The 16588-nt window shown below is 38.8% G+C and overlaps 2 protein-coding genes across 2 annotated transcripts; both read left to right on the top strand.

Moving 5' to 3' along the window:
• Nucleotides 1-6535: 6535 nt before the first annotated feature.
• LOC130982214 (scarecrow-like protein 32) lies at nucleotides 6536-8807 on the top strand. Its single transcript, XM_057906112.1, has one exon. The coding sequence runs from the start codon at nucleotides 7185-7187 to the stop codon at nucleotides 8688-8690; it is 1506 nt and encodes a 501-aa protein (XP_057762095.1). The 5' UTR covers nucleotides 6536-7184; the 3' UTR covers nucleotides 8691-8807.
• A 5307-nt stretch (nucleotides 8808-14114) lies between these two features.
• On the top strand, nucleotides 14115-15856 carry LOC130980353 (uncharacterized). The gene is made up of 3 exons (XM_057904045.1): nucleotides 14115-14437; nucleotides 14524-15070; nucleotides 15176-15856. Exons 1-3 carry the CDS (start codon nucleotides 14115-14117, stop codon nucleotides 15854-15856), a joined length of 1551 nt encoding a protein of 516 aa, XP_057760028.1.
• The last annotated feature ends 732 nt before the right edge of the window (nucleotides 15857-16588 follow it).

Consider the following 16588-nt stretch of genomic DNA (forward strand, 5'->3'; position numbering starts at 1 on the left):
ACAATGAATTCTATACAAATTATGTTGTATTATTGACTTACACAATATTTATATATTATATTTTTAAAATATTTGAGCTAAAAAACCTTATAATAATATTTAAGTAATAATCTAATAATAATTTCTTAAAATTAAACTCAATATCTTGACACCTCAGCACTATCTTTGTTCTTTACAAAAGTTAATTATGTATTTTTAGTGTAGGGGATTAAATTGACTTTTTTGGAGTAAAAAGATATTCGCTCTTCAGTATGGGCACAAATGAACAAAGAAAACATGTTAACTTTAATTAAAAAATGAGATTACATCACTAAATGCCTAATTGATGAGCCTGGGCTAGCTCATAAATTACTTAGTCTCAATGAGATAAAATTCAGCAAATAGCTACCTTTCAAACTTAGTAAGCTGAAATTATTCATACAGGAATATAACAACAATAATACAAATAATAAGCATAATAAGATAAGAGTAATAAAATGTGCATTAGTCGTTCCTATGATGGACAAGTAATTTTGCAGTCAACATTGGCTATGAGACGTCTAACAAGTTCACCGGTATATTCAATCACAGGACAGCTTTATTACTATCAAATAGAATGATTCGGAGGATTAAAGGGATGGGAGGCCTAACAAGTTTACTAGTGTACTTAATCACAGGACAGCTTTATAGTTATCGAATAGAATGCTTCAGATGATTAAAGGGGGTGTATCAAATAGAATGATTCACCAGTGATTGAGGTAAACTTCCTCACTGCAGGCCAGATGAACTTCTCATCACGAAAAGATGAAGAATCTTCAACTACTTTTCCTGAAAAAGGATGAATTTTAAATTACAGTGAGTACAATGCTCTTTGATAACTTGCATCTCATATATGTAGCGCTCTCTATTGACATATAATTACATAATATGCATGCAGTATATCTACACAGAGGTATCGTTTAATTAACCATTATATTTATTTTTAGGGAAAAAAATCGAGTTCTGTTGAAAATGCCATAGACTTGAGCTATATTGATTTATGTATTCAAAGCTATTAAAGAATTTATCTTTAATCCTTATAAAATTTGATGCAATTAGATATCAATAGGCAAGGAAGTGCATATTATAACCTTTGTTCCTTGTAAAAATAAAAGATATTAATGGTTAATTGATCATGCTTGTAAAAATATTCTAAAAAATAACCAAAATTACAGTTATTAAAATCAAATCGAATCGGTCAGTTTATCGAATTTTTGGTCGAATTAATAGTCTAACTAATTTCGTTGAAAATCGACCATTCACACTTAGAATCGTTGTTGACGGATGCATTGTAGATCCGCATGCCCCTGAACTACCAGAGGAACTCCACATGCCCACTTCAAGAGTAGGAGATGCAACAGGCATGCAACGCCCCTCCCTTGCCAATATGTCAACATGTTTCTTATTATTACATACGACAAAAAAAATAATTATCCAGACTCAATTTTATTTTTATTTTTATTTTTTTAAATATGCATTCACATGGATATTAAAATTTGATATATTGACTGTGTTATGCTTTTTTTCTCTTGTTCATTTAAATTGAAAAAATATTTTGTACTATTGATAAATTTATTATCTCTTTTACATCATAAATTATATCTAAAATTTAATACTTGATTGTTATTAATATATTTATAAAATATGTATTTTAAATTTTAACTTTTAGTTTTAATTTTTTATAATTTTATATTTTTATTTAATTATGACCGAGTCGTATGACCGAATTAATTACCGATTCAATTGTAATAACTATGACCAAAATGATTATTTATCAAGTTTAATACAATTACTTGTGGGAGCTACATAAAAAAAATATAACTGCTGATATTGACAACTTACCAAGGCTTATAATTTGTAGGTAAGGGAAATGTAATGTTTTCATGCTTTTGAAGGTTTTTTGTTACTCAAAGACTCTTCTCCTAAACATGTACTCTTCTCATCCTCTCCGATTATATTTTTACCGTCATCAGCTACATATGCATCCTTTCTGCAACTCTAGCATCTTTGAGAAAAGTTTTTATTCATTTAAATACATGTTAAGTCAAATTAAAAACCATAAGTTTGAGCTACCATATGAACATTATTCAGTTTTAAATACCAAAGCAGAGTACGCAAGGAACTAAGAACCAAAGATAACTGTGGAATTAAAAACTGCGGAAAAAATGCTAAGTGGTCATAACTTTGACCAAAGATAAATAGCATCTATTCCCACTTTTTGATATTATAATCGCCAAAAGTGAAACCTGATGAACATAAAAGGGAAAAAATGGTTACATTATTTTTTTGCGGATCAGTATCATTCTCATAGTACTACATATTAAATTTATAAATAGACTAAAAAAAAAGTTGAAAATCGTAATGTTGGAATAATTAAAAATAAAATAAAAAATTAAAATCATAACAATAAATTATGATAAAACAAACAGAATTTAAAAATATAATTAAAAAAAATAAGAAGCTCTAAGGGTTAAAAATTTAATAACAGAACGACGGAGCATCACGATGTTGATAATGGTGGAAAAATAATTGAGAACGATGGAGAATAACGTTACTGGGAAGGACGAGGCTGTTGAAATGGAAGACGTGGAGAATAACGACACTGAGAGGCGAACTGCTGGACGACATAAAAATATTATTAAAATAAGATCAATTTTTTTGATATTTTTTAATTTTTTTTACTTATATTTTTAAATTAAAAAAATTAACTATTAAAAATATTATTTTAATTTTATTAATATTTTAAAATCTCATCTAAAGCGTATAACTATTATAATTACTATAATAATAGTCACCATAAAGTGTAGTTAAAAATAATTAATTTAATAAAATATTATTCAATTATAATAGTTGTTTATTTGAATAGTTGAAAGAGCTAACATTGTTGTAATTTTATTAGTAATTCTTCCGATCATGAGATAGAAGACATAGATATACAGATGTACGAGCTGACATACACTTGTAATAGCAGTTTGTCATTGCATGTAAGATGCTATTCTTTGTAGCATTCAAAATTGCTCAGCTGGTCCTACTGGATAAGACCACACAGTATAATGACAGAAACAATACTATTTAAATATTTCTATTTGTCTGCTTGTGAGTGACTAAGTGAAAAGGAGAATGATTGAAGAATGTTTAAAGAATAATTGTAGTATTCCCCAGAGAGAATAGTAAATTAGGAATACATATATGTGCTACATAAAACTGTAAGGACTAGACGTTCTCATCTGGATTTTCATGTTAATAAAAGTAACTGGGACCAATCACAAGTGGAAAACGACGATTTATATATACCAAACAACATCGACCACAGATTCTCATATATTCGTCTTAGTATAATTCTTTTAACATAGTCTTTAGTACTTATTAGACAACCAAATCAACATATACAGAGATAACTTTATACAATGGAATGAAACTTTTAGTATAATAGTTAATATCGATTTTAATGTCTAAAACAGATCCATGTGTGTATTTGCTCTTCTTTCGGTTTATAAATTATTATTAAAAGAGGCAACAAGTTAAGGATCATTTTGTTGTTCTTATGTACAAAAGTTTCTCCGAGTCTTATTGCAATATTGATGGTCCAGTATTTGAGGAGATATGATGTTTGACCATTTATGGTGTATATCAGTATCATGTGGTGATGATTGATGCACAACCGCACGGAAAAGAGATGCATATATGGTTACAATTTTTCGTTGGACAGCTTATTACAATATTCCTTTTGATAAGTGTTGTGAAACTTCGAGATGTGTTCAAATGTGTGAATTTTTTTTATTTTTTTATTAAGACAGTTAAATATAGCAAATACAAAAACTCAAGAAAATATTCGTAATGTTGTTATATAGTTCCTAATTTTTTTAATATATATATATATATATATATATATATATATATATATATATATATCAGATTTTTTATCAAGACAGTTAAACAAAACAATTACAAAAACAAGAAAATATTCGTACTTCGTAGTGTTGTTATACAGTTCCTAATTTTTTTAACACTATATATATAAACCTAACCCTAATTTAGAATCAAATTTGTGTTAAGACTTAAATTATAAAAAAAAAAAACATGATATGCTATTTTGTTTTCACCTTTGTGGGTTGAATTTTAATTACTTTATGTTCTAGATAAGTTTTACTTGAATATCTTACGAGTGATTTTTAAATTTTTTTCACAAAAGTTTCATCATTAAAAATTTCCGTATAAATGCGGAAAACAGAAATCTCGTGAGAAGTTTGAAAAGGTAGAAAATATAGGTGAAATACAATATTATCTACTAATAAAAAAATACAATATTATCCATGACAAGAATGGAAGTAAGACAAAGAGGAATTTTTAATTTGAGAACGGATGTAAGGAGGCACCCCACTTCATTTTGCCCTGTTGATATCCTAAACTTAATGTTTGTTATTTTGGAATTTTACAGAGTCTAATTTCTCTATTTTTTTGGATGTTTTTAAAAAGAAATTATGAGTAACTAATATTTTTTACTTTACTTTCTAACCAACATTAATAATTTTTTTATCTTTTACCGTAAAAGTATTAACCCTCTAACAATCCTTTTTATAAAAGAAAATTTTTAAGTGACAAATACCTTTTCTTTTTTATTTTTGTTTTACTTTTAAGTATTATATTAGTTTTTTGTGTAAATGAATAAAAGTATTAATGGATAATTTAGATATATATATAAATATCATATCAATAATATTTTTATAATTAAATACAATACTCTTTGAGTACTTTCGTATATATTATTAAAATAAAAATTATGTATTTTAATTTATATATTGTTGATATGATATTTTTATATATATTTAAATTATTCATTAACAAGAAGCCACCAAACTAATTGCTCTAGCTTTATATTTATATATAACATACAAATTAAACTCATCATTTCCTCCCAAACATTCTTAATTCAATTTATCATTCCCGATTCATACTGCTGATATATGTGCATGTCATTAGTGGTTAATATATAGACATGCCTATGTAACTTCATGTCCTATTATGCTATATATTTTATATTATCAGATAGACTATAGACATTGTTGAAGAAACGGAATCTTATTTTATTGTGTAAATTGTTAATAAAAAATATATATAATTAAAAAATAAAAAATCAATAAATATCAAATCAGACTTTGGATTCATTATTAATTAAAAAAGTTGGTTTAGTAAAACAACAAATGTACTTTTAAAAATAATTAATTTCCCGAGAGATTCATTATGTTGATCTCAAATTGACATTTATAAAGATATATAAAGGAACAAATAAAAAAATGTTTGGATCATTCCTGTTCTCATAGATTAGTTTTTAGCCGCCATTAACAATCACAATTAATAGCTACTAGGTTGATACTTGATACAATAATGAATAATTATAACTCTTCCGAGGGTTTTCTTATCCATTTTAAGAGCATAAAATTAAGGTTTTTAATAGAAAAATATTGATATATATTCCAATATATTAATAATAACTTAGAAAACCGTCTCAGTTAGAAGTTTAGAAATGTTTAGCAGTTAATACTACTCTTTCCTTGCATTTGGGTTATATTTGAACCAATGTTGATCAAATTTTTATATTTTTTTATTAAACATATTGGACTTCAGATAATCTTTTATGTTTTTCTTAAAATATGTTAAGTAGTGCTTAGCTTTTAAGAGATATTATTAAGCAACCAAATTCATTTTAATATAACTATTATTCGTATTCATTCTAGGAATTCATCGGATACATGCATATAATAATACAAAAGAAAAAAAATGATGCATGTTAAAAGAAAAAAAAGAAATAAAATAAGACATTGCATATAAAAGAAAAAAATTATTCGTATTCATATAAAAGCGTGTTCATATAAATTGTTACGAAATCATAAATTGATGCATGTTAAAAGAAAAAAAAATCAAATAAATCATTGCATGTTTTGTTTCTCTTCCCCTTACTTTATGATTAGTCTATGTAGCTATGCTGGTCGTATCTTTTAATGTTGACATTAAAATATATATATATATATATATATATATATATATATATATATATTATTTAATTTATTTTTAATGTATATTTTATATTTTAATATATATGTTATATCAATGGTTAATTTTAATAGATAATTTTAATATATACCTAACATAATTATAAAAAATATAATCATTCATATTGTCTTTTTTTATGAGTTTAAATTTTAAAAAAAATATTTTATAACATAATTTTAAATCTTTGTGTCTAAAATATAAGAGTTCAATTTTAACGAATCCTAAAAATAAAAGAATAGTATAAAACAAAAAAAAAATAAAAAATATACAAAAATAAAACAAATTCAAAAAAATTCTTACCAAAAAACTATATTAAAAATATAAACATTGATGTGTCTTCCCCAATAAACTTAAACTTTTAGTATTTTCATGACTCTCCAACTATGAGGCCTCAATTTGGAAAATGAAGAAAATTTTGATCGGTTATATGATAAAAAGGGTTGTTGAAGTAACAAATGAATGAAGAATGAAGGACCGGAGCAGCTTGCTAATGAAAATTGTATGATTGGCACCATATCTGGTAGGCCATGGGGGAGAGAGAGAGAGAGAGATGAAAGCATTAGCCCGTGATTGAGTGAGTGAGGCAACAAGTTAACTTGCTTGAAATTAAATCCCCCACACTTGGGTGTCCTTCACTACATGACAATTTCCAACTCCCACATACAGACAACACCCTGGCCGGCTGCTTCACATGCCTTCCTCTATTCCTCAACCACGGCGACTCTCTTTTCTAGCCACCCATGAATACCTTCTGCTTCTGCTTCTGCTTCTTGTCCTCACCAAAATTAAACACAGCCTTCTCTTTCTCCCACACACTTTGACTTTAGGCCTACACTTGTTTTCTTGGGAGTAGAGTCGTCTATGCCACCACGATCATCATCACCAGTGACCAGTCTCTTTTTCGGATGAACAAGGGATAACATAACATCCTCACCAAAAATTAAACCTCCATGACATGTCTAATTCAAACCCACAAGATATTGGTTCGTTTCCCAACACACACTACTACAGTACTACTAGTCAGGTCACTTTCCCCCTTTTCCCCTGCTACTACCCTCTGATTTCCCCCTTAATTATTCCACGCTTCAATTCCTTTTGTTTTCTTTCACTCTACAATGCAATATACACTCACTACCTTCTCTAACTCTTCAATGACGCAATTCACCACAAAAATACCACCACCTTTGCATCCCTACAACTTTTCATTTTCAAACCCTAATAATAATAATATTATGAACAAGAACCAACAAATTCCTAGGACTAGGCCCTGGCCTGCTTTCCCTACACCTAAGTCACTACCTACTTCCACCACCTTCGGTGACGCCACTTGCATGGAACAGTTACTTGTTCACTGCGCCAACGCTATTGAAACCAACGACGTAACCCTCGCTCAGCAGATTCTCTGGGTTCTAAACAACATAGCTCCACCTGACGGCGATTCCAATCAGCGACTCGCCGGAAGCTTCCTCAGAGCCCTAACCGCACGCGCCGCCAATACTGGAAGCTGCAAGATGCTCGCCGCTGTAGCTGACGCCGCTGCTAACCGTAGTAGCCTCGCCATCGAAACGCACAGATTCTCTGTCATCGAGCTGGCAAACTTCGTTGACCTCACTCCATGGCACAGGTTCGGGTTCACCGCTGCCAACGCCGCCATTTTAGAAGCCACGGAAGGGTTCTCGGTGATCCACATCGTGGATTTGAGCTTGACGCACTGCATGCAGATCCCGACGCTGATCGACGCCATCGCTGGCCGCCACGAGGTGCCTCCTGTAATCAAGCTCACGGTTCCCGGTGCCGCCTTCAGAGAAGGTAACATCAATATCCCTCCATTACTCGATCTTTCTTACGAGGAATTAGGCGCGAAGTTGGTCAACTTCGCTAGGTCGAAGAACGTGGTCATGGAATTCAGCGTTGTTTCTTCGAGTTATGCCGATGGATTCGCCTCTTTGATCGAACACCTGAGAGTGCAACATATAGTTTCCGTTGCAGAAGGTCATCGTCCAAACGAAGCTTTGGTTATTAACTGTCACATGATGCTTCATTACATTCCCGATGAAACTGCACTAGTTCATCATCATCATGAAACAGATTCGAATTTAAACCCTTTTATTGTTCATGATTACTCTTTTTCTTCGTCATCTCCTTCATCTTCATCGTCGTCATTGCGGTCAATGTTTCTTAAGGCGGTTCGGAGTTTGGAACCTACAATTATGGTTTTGGTAGATGAGGACGTGGATTTGATATCAAATAACTTGGTGTGTAGGCTAAGGTCTGCGTTCAATTATCTGTGGATACCGTACGACACGGTGGACACGTTCCTTCCTCGAGGCAGCAAGCAAAGGCAGTGGTATGAAGCTGACATATGTTGGAAGATTGAGAACGTGATAGCGCATGAAGGGGCTGAGAGGGTGGAGAGGGTTGAGCCCAAGAGCAAGTGGGAGCAAAGGATGAGGAATGCGAGCTTCCATGGGATTGGATTCAGTGAGGAATCGATTTCTGAGGTGAAGGGGATGCTGGATGAACATGCTGCTGGTTGGGGTGTTAAGAAGGAAGATGACAATCTTCTTCTCACTTGGAAAGGCCATAATGTTATCTTTGCTTCAGCTTGGTTACCTGCTTAGTATCTGTAATCTTATCAGTAATAAAGCTTCAATCTTCAATCATGAATGTTTCTTAATCATGTACTACTAGTTTTTTTTTTCTATAGATTCTTCTTCCTTCTACATTGTATTTCTCGGAGTAGGTGAGATTTTTTATTTTCTTTTAAATTTTAGATTATAGATAGTATACATTTAGTTTATCTTATAGTAGTAATTCACTAGGTAGCAAGAAATTGTGTCTTCTTGTACCATTCACTCTTTATATTTATCATCATATCAGTTAGGTTGTCATTGATAACGCTGTGTTTTAATTTCAAGTTACAAAAACTTGATATGATGAATGCTAAATGTTACTACTCTTCTCTAGTTAAGAACATATAATTAATAACTCTTTGAACATCTCTATTAGTTCTCCAATTTCAACCTAATAAGGGTACGGTGCTTCCATCACTTAAGGTAGTTCCTCATATAATTTCAATTTTAAGTTACTATATAACTGTGCTGCTATAATAGATTTGTTATTTGTCGAGCTTCGCTTTTCTGCTTAGATGCTATCTCGATTTCCTAAACTATATATCAGATAGATAATTATATATTAGCTACCAAAAAAAGTTAGCTATCAATATAAAATACATATTAAACTATATTTATATATTAAAAATAAATAAATAATATATATTTATACACAAATATATTGATGACTGATTTAGTTATTAATTTTAGTGTATAAATAATATTTTTTAATATTAAATTATATACAATAAAAATAAATAAACAATACATATATTTATACACAAATATATTGATAACTAATTTAGTGACTAATTTTAATGTACAAATAACATTTTTTAATAATAAATTCTGATGTAGACGGTTGATAATGGCACCACTTTATTTTTGATCGATGTTGAAAATGGCTCCTGAGTCTTGAATCTTCTTGATTACCAATCAAATAATCTTCATTGCGGAGCTAGAAGCAATTCTACTGTGTTGAGTGTAACTGAATGTATAAACAACATTTTACAACGGATTTTTTTCACCACCGTTTTGGTGCAATTGCAAACATATACGTGATATAAGGCATTGCTTTTTGTTGCAACTACCAACTAGGGTTATAACACAAAAACGTTATTTATATAACTTCTATCACATCTTGAATTTAAACTTTCATTTCTGGAATCTTAAATTATATATAAGGAAAAAAACAATAAATTTATCTTTTAAAAGAATAATTTAATTTTAATATATTTTTAGTGTAAAATCATGTCATACATGCATTCAATCATATAATATTACATTAACAGAAATAATTATTTTTTATATTGATAGCATAAATAATTATTTAAAAAAAATAATTATAATCATACAACTGTATAAAAACATTTTACATTGTTAATTTATAAAAATTAAACTCTTAAAGAATACAAAAGGATGACTGTTACGGCCCGGCCCAGAACCAGCTTTGGGCCGACCCGATCCAAGCAGTACCCGACTCGGACACGTGCCCTCCAACCGACCCGGACACGCGTCCTGTACGGTTCACACACGGCTGCAGGACAGCGTCCTTGGAAATATGGGCCTGTCCCGTAAGGGGCCCACTACTGACATGTATATAAGGGGAAGATTGGCTCTTCCCCCGAGGTACGTCACATCTTTTCAACCCTTCATTCTGCTCGCCTGCACATTGCTGACTTAAGCGTCGGAGTGTCCTTGCAGGTGGCACCCCCCCTCGTCTATTCACCAGCACAAGTGCTCGACAGCTCGGCACATCCACAATCAACGCGACCAAGGTTTGGACATCCTCACCTATCCACCTCTTCACTTGCACACCCGACTTGTCCGGAATCCGACAACCGAACATTGGCGCCGTCTGTGGGGACCGCCTAAATGGAAGTCGCGTTAGGTCTCGGCGACCGAGCTCGAGCAGAAGGGGCGGCCTCCGTCGCCTCGCAAGGGGGAGGTCGGAGATCCCCCCAAAACCGCACGAGAACACGACCATTCGGAGGAACGGGCGGCGATAGCGCCATCATAATGCAGGAGCTACGCCACAGAGTCCAGAACCTGGAACGACAACTGGCCGACCAGGAGCGGGACGGACGGTTTACCGATCCCAGCTACACTCCGTCTCCTGAGGAGGAAGACTCCCACCAAAGCCGCTCGCGGCGTGTATCTGCATCCCGGACGGAAGCAGAGAGCACGCGGGAGGAATCACCCGTGAGAAGAAGACGAAATGACACAATCATCTACTCCCGCGGCAGAACGACCCGCCGAGCGGCAAGAGGTCGCGAAGACGGGGAAGGGACAAGAACAAGACAACCTGTCATAATGGGCGTCACCCCGTTCCACCGATCTATCCTCGAGGTCCGGCTGCCGAAACACTTCGACAAGCCAACGGACATGAGGTACGACGGAACTCAAGACCCCCTGGAACACCTCACGGCCTTTGAGGCCAGGATGAATCTAGAGGGAGTGGGGGACGAAGTGAGATGCCGCGCCTTCCCGGTGACACTAGCAGGACCAGCGATCAGATGGTTTAACAGCCTCCCGCAAGGTTCCATCTACAGTTTTTCAGACATCAGTCGTGCATTCCTGGCCCAATTTACAACGCGGATCGCGAAGGCTAAGCACCCGATCAACCTTCTGGGGATAACCCAGAGACACGGAGAACCGACAAGGAAGTACTTGGATCGGTTCAACGACGAATGCTTGGAAATTGACGGCTTAACCGACTCGGTGGCCAGCCTTTGCCTAACGAACGGCCTCCTCAACGAGAACTTCCGAAAACACCTTACCACGAAGCCGGTTTGGACGATGCATGAAATCCAAACGGTGGCTAAGGAGTACATAAACGACGAGGAAGTCAGCCGAGTCGTGGCTGCCAATAAGCGGCAGTCCGGTTACGGCCAGGCCCGGCAGACCGGTGAGGGTGAGAGAGCAAAAGAAAAAACTAGGGAGGAGGCATCAAACAAAGCACCTAGGCCGTTCCCTCGAGTTGGGAAATTTACTAACTACACTCCACTCACCCTCCCCATCATGGAAGTCTACCAACAAATTGCGGAGAAAGGAATTCTCCCGAAGCCCCGACCACTCAAGGACCGCACAGGCGGAAACAAGAACCTTTATTGTGATTACCACAAGGGATATGGCCACCAAACGCAGGACTGTTTCGACCTGAAGGATGCATTAGAACAAGCGATAAGGGAAGGAAAGCTGGCAGCGTTCTCCCATCTCATCAGGGAGCCGAGAAGGCGTTATCGCGATCAGGACGAGGAAGGCAAGACACGCCCGGTCAAACGGCGACAGGAGCCCGAAGACAGAGACCACGGCCTCACGGTGATAAACGTGGTAACGGCAAAAAACACTGCACCAAAATCCCGGTCGGCACACAAGAAAGACGCCAAGGTCCTGGCGATCTCATCACCACCAGTGCAGAGCACCAAAAAACCTCCGTCCATTTCCTTCGGTCCGGAAGACCAATGGTTCAGCGACGCCCCGGAAAACCCTCCCATGGTCATAACGGCCAGAGTGGGAACCGGCCTCGTCAAACGGATCCTTGTCGACACCAGAGCCGATTCAAACATCATGTTCCGCAACGTGTTCGACGCACTAGGGCTAAAGGATACCGACCTGACGACTCACCAGCACGGGGTTATCGGGTTAGGCGATCACTTCATCAAACCGGACGGAGTCATTTCCCTACCAATGTCGGTGGGACAGATGCAAGGCCGAAGATCGGCGATGGCTGAGTTCGTGGTCCTCAGAGACTCTACAGCCTACAACATCATCTTGGGAAGAAAAACAATCAATGACTTTGAAGCCATAATCAACACCAAACTGCTAGTTATGAAGTTTGTCACTGATGACGGATCCATAGGGACCATAAGGGGAGACCTCGAGACGGCGGTCGCTTGTGACAACGCCAGCCTTTCCCTCAGAAAGAAGTCCAAGGAAGCATCTGGCATATTCCTAGCCGACCTCGATGCCAGAGTAGAGGACAACCCGAGGCCGGAACCAGAAGGGGACCTGGAGAAATTTAGCATCGGTGACGTAGGGGAAAGATTCACATTCGTTAACAAGAACCTCCCGCATGAGTTGAAGGAGCCTTTGATTGAAATGATAAGGGCCAACAAGGACCTGTTCGCATGGACGCCAGCCGACATGCCGGGCATTGATCCACAAATCATTTCACACCACCTAGCCGTCAAGCCGGAAGCACGCCCAGTGGCTCAACGAAGGAGAAAGATGTCGGCGGAAAGAGCAGAGGAGGTAGCCAAGCAAACGGCCGGCCTCCTAGAAGCAGGCTTCATACGAGAAGTGGACTACTCGACTTGGCTCTCAAATGTGGTATTGGTAAAAAAACACAATGGCCGATGGAGAATGTGCGTGGACTACTCTGACCTTAACAAAGCATGCCCCAAAGATTGCTTCCCCCTCCCCAACATAGATGCACTCGTCGACGCCGCGGCGGGGTACCGGTATCTGAGTTTCATGGACGCCTACTCCGGTTACAATCAGATACCGATGCACCGACCAGACGAAGACAAAACGGCGTTCATAACGCCAAGAGGAACTTTCTGCTACAAGGTAATGCCGTTTGGCTTGAAAAATGCAGGGGCGACATATCAAAGGCTGATGAACAGGATATTCCACGACCTCATAGGGAAAACGGTCGAAGTTTACGTGGACGACATCCTGGCAAAAACAACACGACCCGACGACCTCCTAAACGACCTGGCAAGTGTGTTTGCGTCCCTCCGCCAACATGGTATGAGGCTGAACCCCCTCAAGTGCGCCTTCGCCATGGAAGCCGGCAAGTTCCTGGGATTTATGATAACTCAGAGAGGGGTAGAAGCCAACCCGGAGAAATGCCAGGCAATACTTCAGATGAAGAGCCCGGGCTGTGTCAAGGATGTCCAGAGGTTGGCAGGGCGATTGACATCACTTTCCCGGTTTCTCGGGGCCTCGGCGACAAAGGCCCTGCCATTCTTCAACCTCATGAAGAAAGGGATGGCGTTTGAATGGACACCCGCGTGCGAAGAAGCCTTTCAACACTTCAAGGAAATCCTAGCGGCACCTCCCGTTCTCGGGAAGCCAAGGGAAGGGGAACCACTGTACCTGTACCTCGCTATAACAAGCGAGGCCCTGGCCGCAGTACTAGTACGGGAGGACGGGAGGACCCAACAACCAGTTTACTTCATAAGCAGGGCCCTACAAGGAGCAGAGTTAAGATATAGCAAGTTGGAAAAGCTAGCCTTAGCACTCTTAACTTCCTCGAGAAGGTTAAAACAGTACTTCCAGAGTCACCAAGTGGTCGTCAGAACGGACCAAGGGATCCGGCAAGTTCTCCAAAAACCCGACCTGGCGGGAAGAATGATGACTTGGTCCATCGAACTCTCTCAATATGACATACGGTACGAGCCCCGGCAAGCCATCAAGGCGCAGGCCATGGCGGATTTTTTGGTCGAAGTAGCAGGAGACCCAGGCGAAGACACGGGTACACGGTGGAAGCTCCATGTGGACGGAGCCTCCAACCAGACCTTCGGAGGAGCCGGGATCATCCTAGAAAGTCCAAACGGGGTCGTATACGAACAGTCGGTCAGATTCGAGTTTCCCATCTCGAACAACCAAGCAGAATACGAAGCCCTCATAGGAGGCTTGACCCTAGCAACAGAGGTCGGCGCAAAAAGGCTGGAAGTATGCAGCGATTCCCAAGTCGTCACTTCCCAAGTAAACGGCAGCTACCAAGCCAAGGACCCCTTGTTGCAGAAGTACTTGGAAAGGGTCAAAAGCTTGAGCCAAAAGTTCGACGAGGTCACGGTCCAGCATGTACCCAGAGAAAGGAACACACGAGCAGACCTCCTATCAAAGTTAGCCAGCACGAAGCCAGGGAGGGAAACCGGTCTCTCATCCAAGGCATGACAAGAGAACCTGCAATTGCACTACACATAACAACCCTAAGTTCTTCGTGGCTAGACCCCATCACCAACTACCTAGAACACGGCCAAGTCCCTGGTGATGAAAAGGATGCGGTGAAATTAAGGAGGGAAGCGGCCAAATACGCCGTCATCCAAGGACAGCTGTTCAGAAAAGGGCTCAGCCAACCCCTACTGAAGTGCCTACACCCCGACCAAACGGACTACGTCCTCAGGGAAGTCCACGAGGGCTGCTGTGGGCACCACATAGGAGGAAAAGCCCTAGCAAGGAAGTTGATCCGAGCTGGGTACTACTGGCCGTCGATGATGGCAGATTCCAAAGAATTTGTCAAAAAGTGCGTAAAATGCCAACAGAACGCCAACTTCGCCAAGGCACCAGCAAACGAGTTGAGCTTGCTGACGACTTCCCGGCCGTTCGCTCAGTGGGGAATCGACCTCTTAGGGCCCTTCCCTGTCGGCCCTGGGCAGGTCAAATATCTCATAGTGGCAATTGATTACTATACCAAATGGATAGAAGCCGAACCATTGGCTAGCATATCCTCAGCCAATTGCAGAAAATTCATGTGGAGGCAGGTGATAACACGGTTCGGGATACCAGAAGTCGTCATCTCGGACAACGGCACACAATTTGCTGACAAAAAGTTCACGGAATTTCTCAGCGGCCTAGGCGTAAGGCAAAAGTTCTCGTCGGTAGAACACCCTCAGACGAATAGACAAGTGGAGTCCGCCAACAAGGTTATCCTTTCAGGACTGAAGAAGAGGCTGGACAATAAAAAGGGTGCTTGGGCCGATGAACTAGCAGCGGTCCTCTGGTCCTACCGAACGACCGAGCAGTCATCCACTAAAGAAACTCCTTTCCGACTGACGTACGGTGTGGACGCGGTAATACCCGTAGAGATCGGGGAACCAAGCCCGCGGTTGCTCCTAAAGGGGGTGGAGGAAGCCGTAGACAAGGACCTGATAGATGAAGCCAGAGAGATGGCCCATTTGACAGAAACGGCGCTAAAGCAAAGGGTGGCTCTGCGCTACAACACCAAAGTACTCAAGAGGGAATTCAAGCCAAACGATCTCGTCCTGAGACGAAATGATATCGGCCTGCCGACCCCTGGAGAAGGAAAGCTAGCGGCTAACTGGGAAGGCCCGTATAGAATCAAGAAAGCAATGGGAAAAGGGGCATTCAAGCTAGAAAGACTTGACGGCAAAGAAGTCCCGAGAACATGGAATGCGGACAACCTAAGAAGATTCTACTCCTAGGGGAAGAACCGACAAACCGATCTTGCTAGCTAAGTGGTTAATTCGCACACTCAACTTTTGAACTTCTCATAGCGACTTACAAGTCCTTTATAGAACTACCGAATACATTTTACTTGTGCAAATTTTTTCTCCTATTTTGTCACTTAATTTTCCAGATAGACCACCGCGTCCAACGACGGCGTACGTTCCCGGGACTGATCACCCCGGGAACCCGTCAATCACAGTCATAACGACAACGCAAAAGGCCATGAGCCGTTGATATAAGCGAAGACAATAAACCAAAAAACGGTTAAAAGAAACGGCAATACGAGCAAATGATAAAACGGTCGTTGATAAAAAGCCAAGTTAAAACGGCTAAACGCCAAAAATGTTAAATTGCTCGCAAGCCAAAAAAAAAACGGCTAAGACTAAAATAGTTTACAAGTCATAACAAAGCGACTGCACAAAAAGCTGTAAACTAAGAATTCACTTCTTGGGAACGTCGACAACCTTGCCATCTAAAATAATCTTGCGGACACCAATCGCCGACGTGTCGAACTCAGGAGCAACAATTTTAATTTGAGCTTTGAGGGCTTCCTCAGTGCCCAAAATCGCAGCTTTGCCCTGTTTAACGACGTCCTTGTACTTCGCCTTCCATGTCGCCAGTTCGGCCTCCACAACCCGCTTCTCTTCCTCAACTTCGGCCACACGCTTTTGCGCCGCGCCGACCTGACCTTCCAGAGCCATCTCACG

The sequence above is a fragment of the Arachis stenosperma genome, chromosome 5 (genome assembly GCF_014773155.1).
Source record: "Arachis stenosperma cultivar V10309 chromosome 5, arast.V10309.gnm1.PFL2, whole genome shotgun sequence".
Classification (NCBI taxonomy): domain Eukaryota; kingdom Viridiplantae; phylum Streptophyta; class Magnoliopsida; order Fabales; family Fabaceae; genus Arachis; species Arachis stenosperma.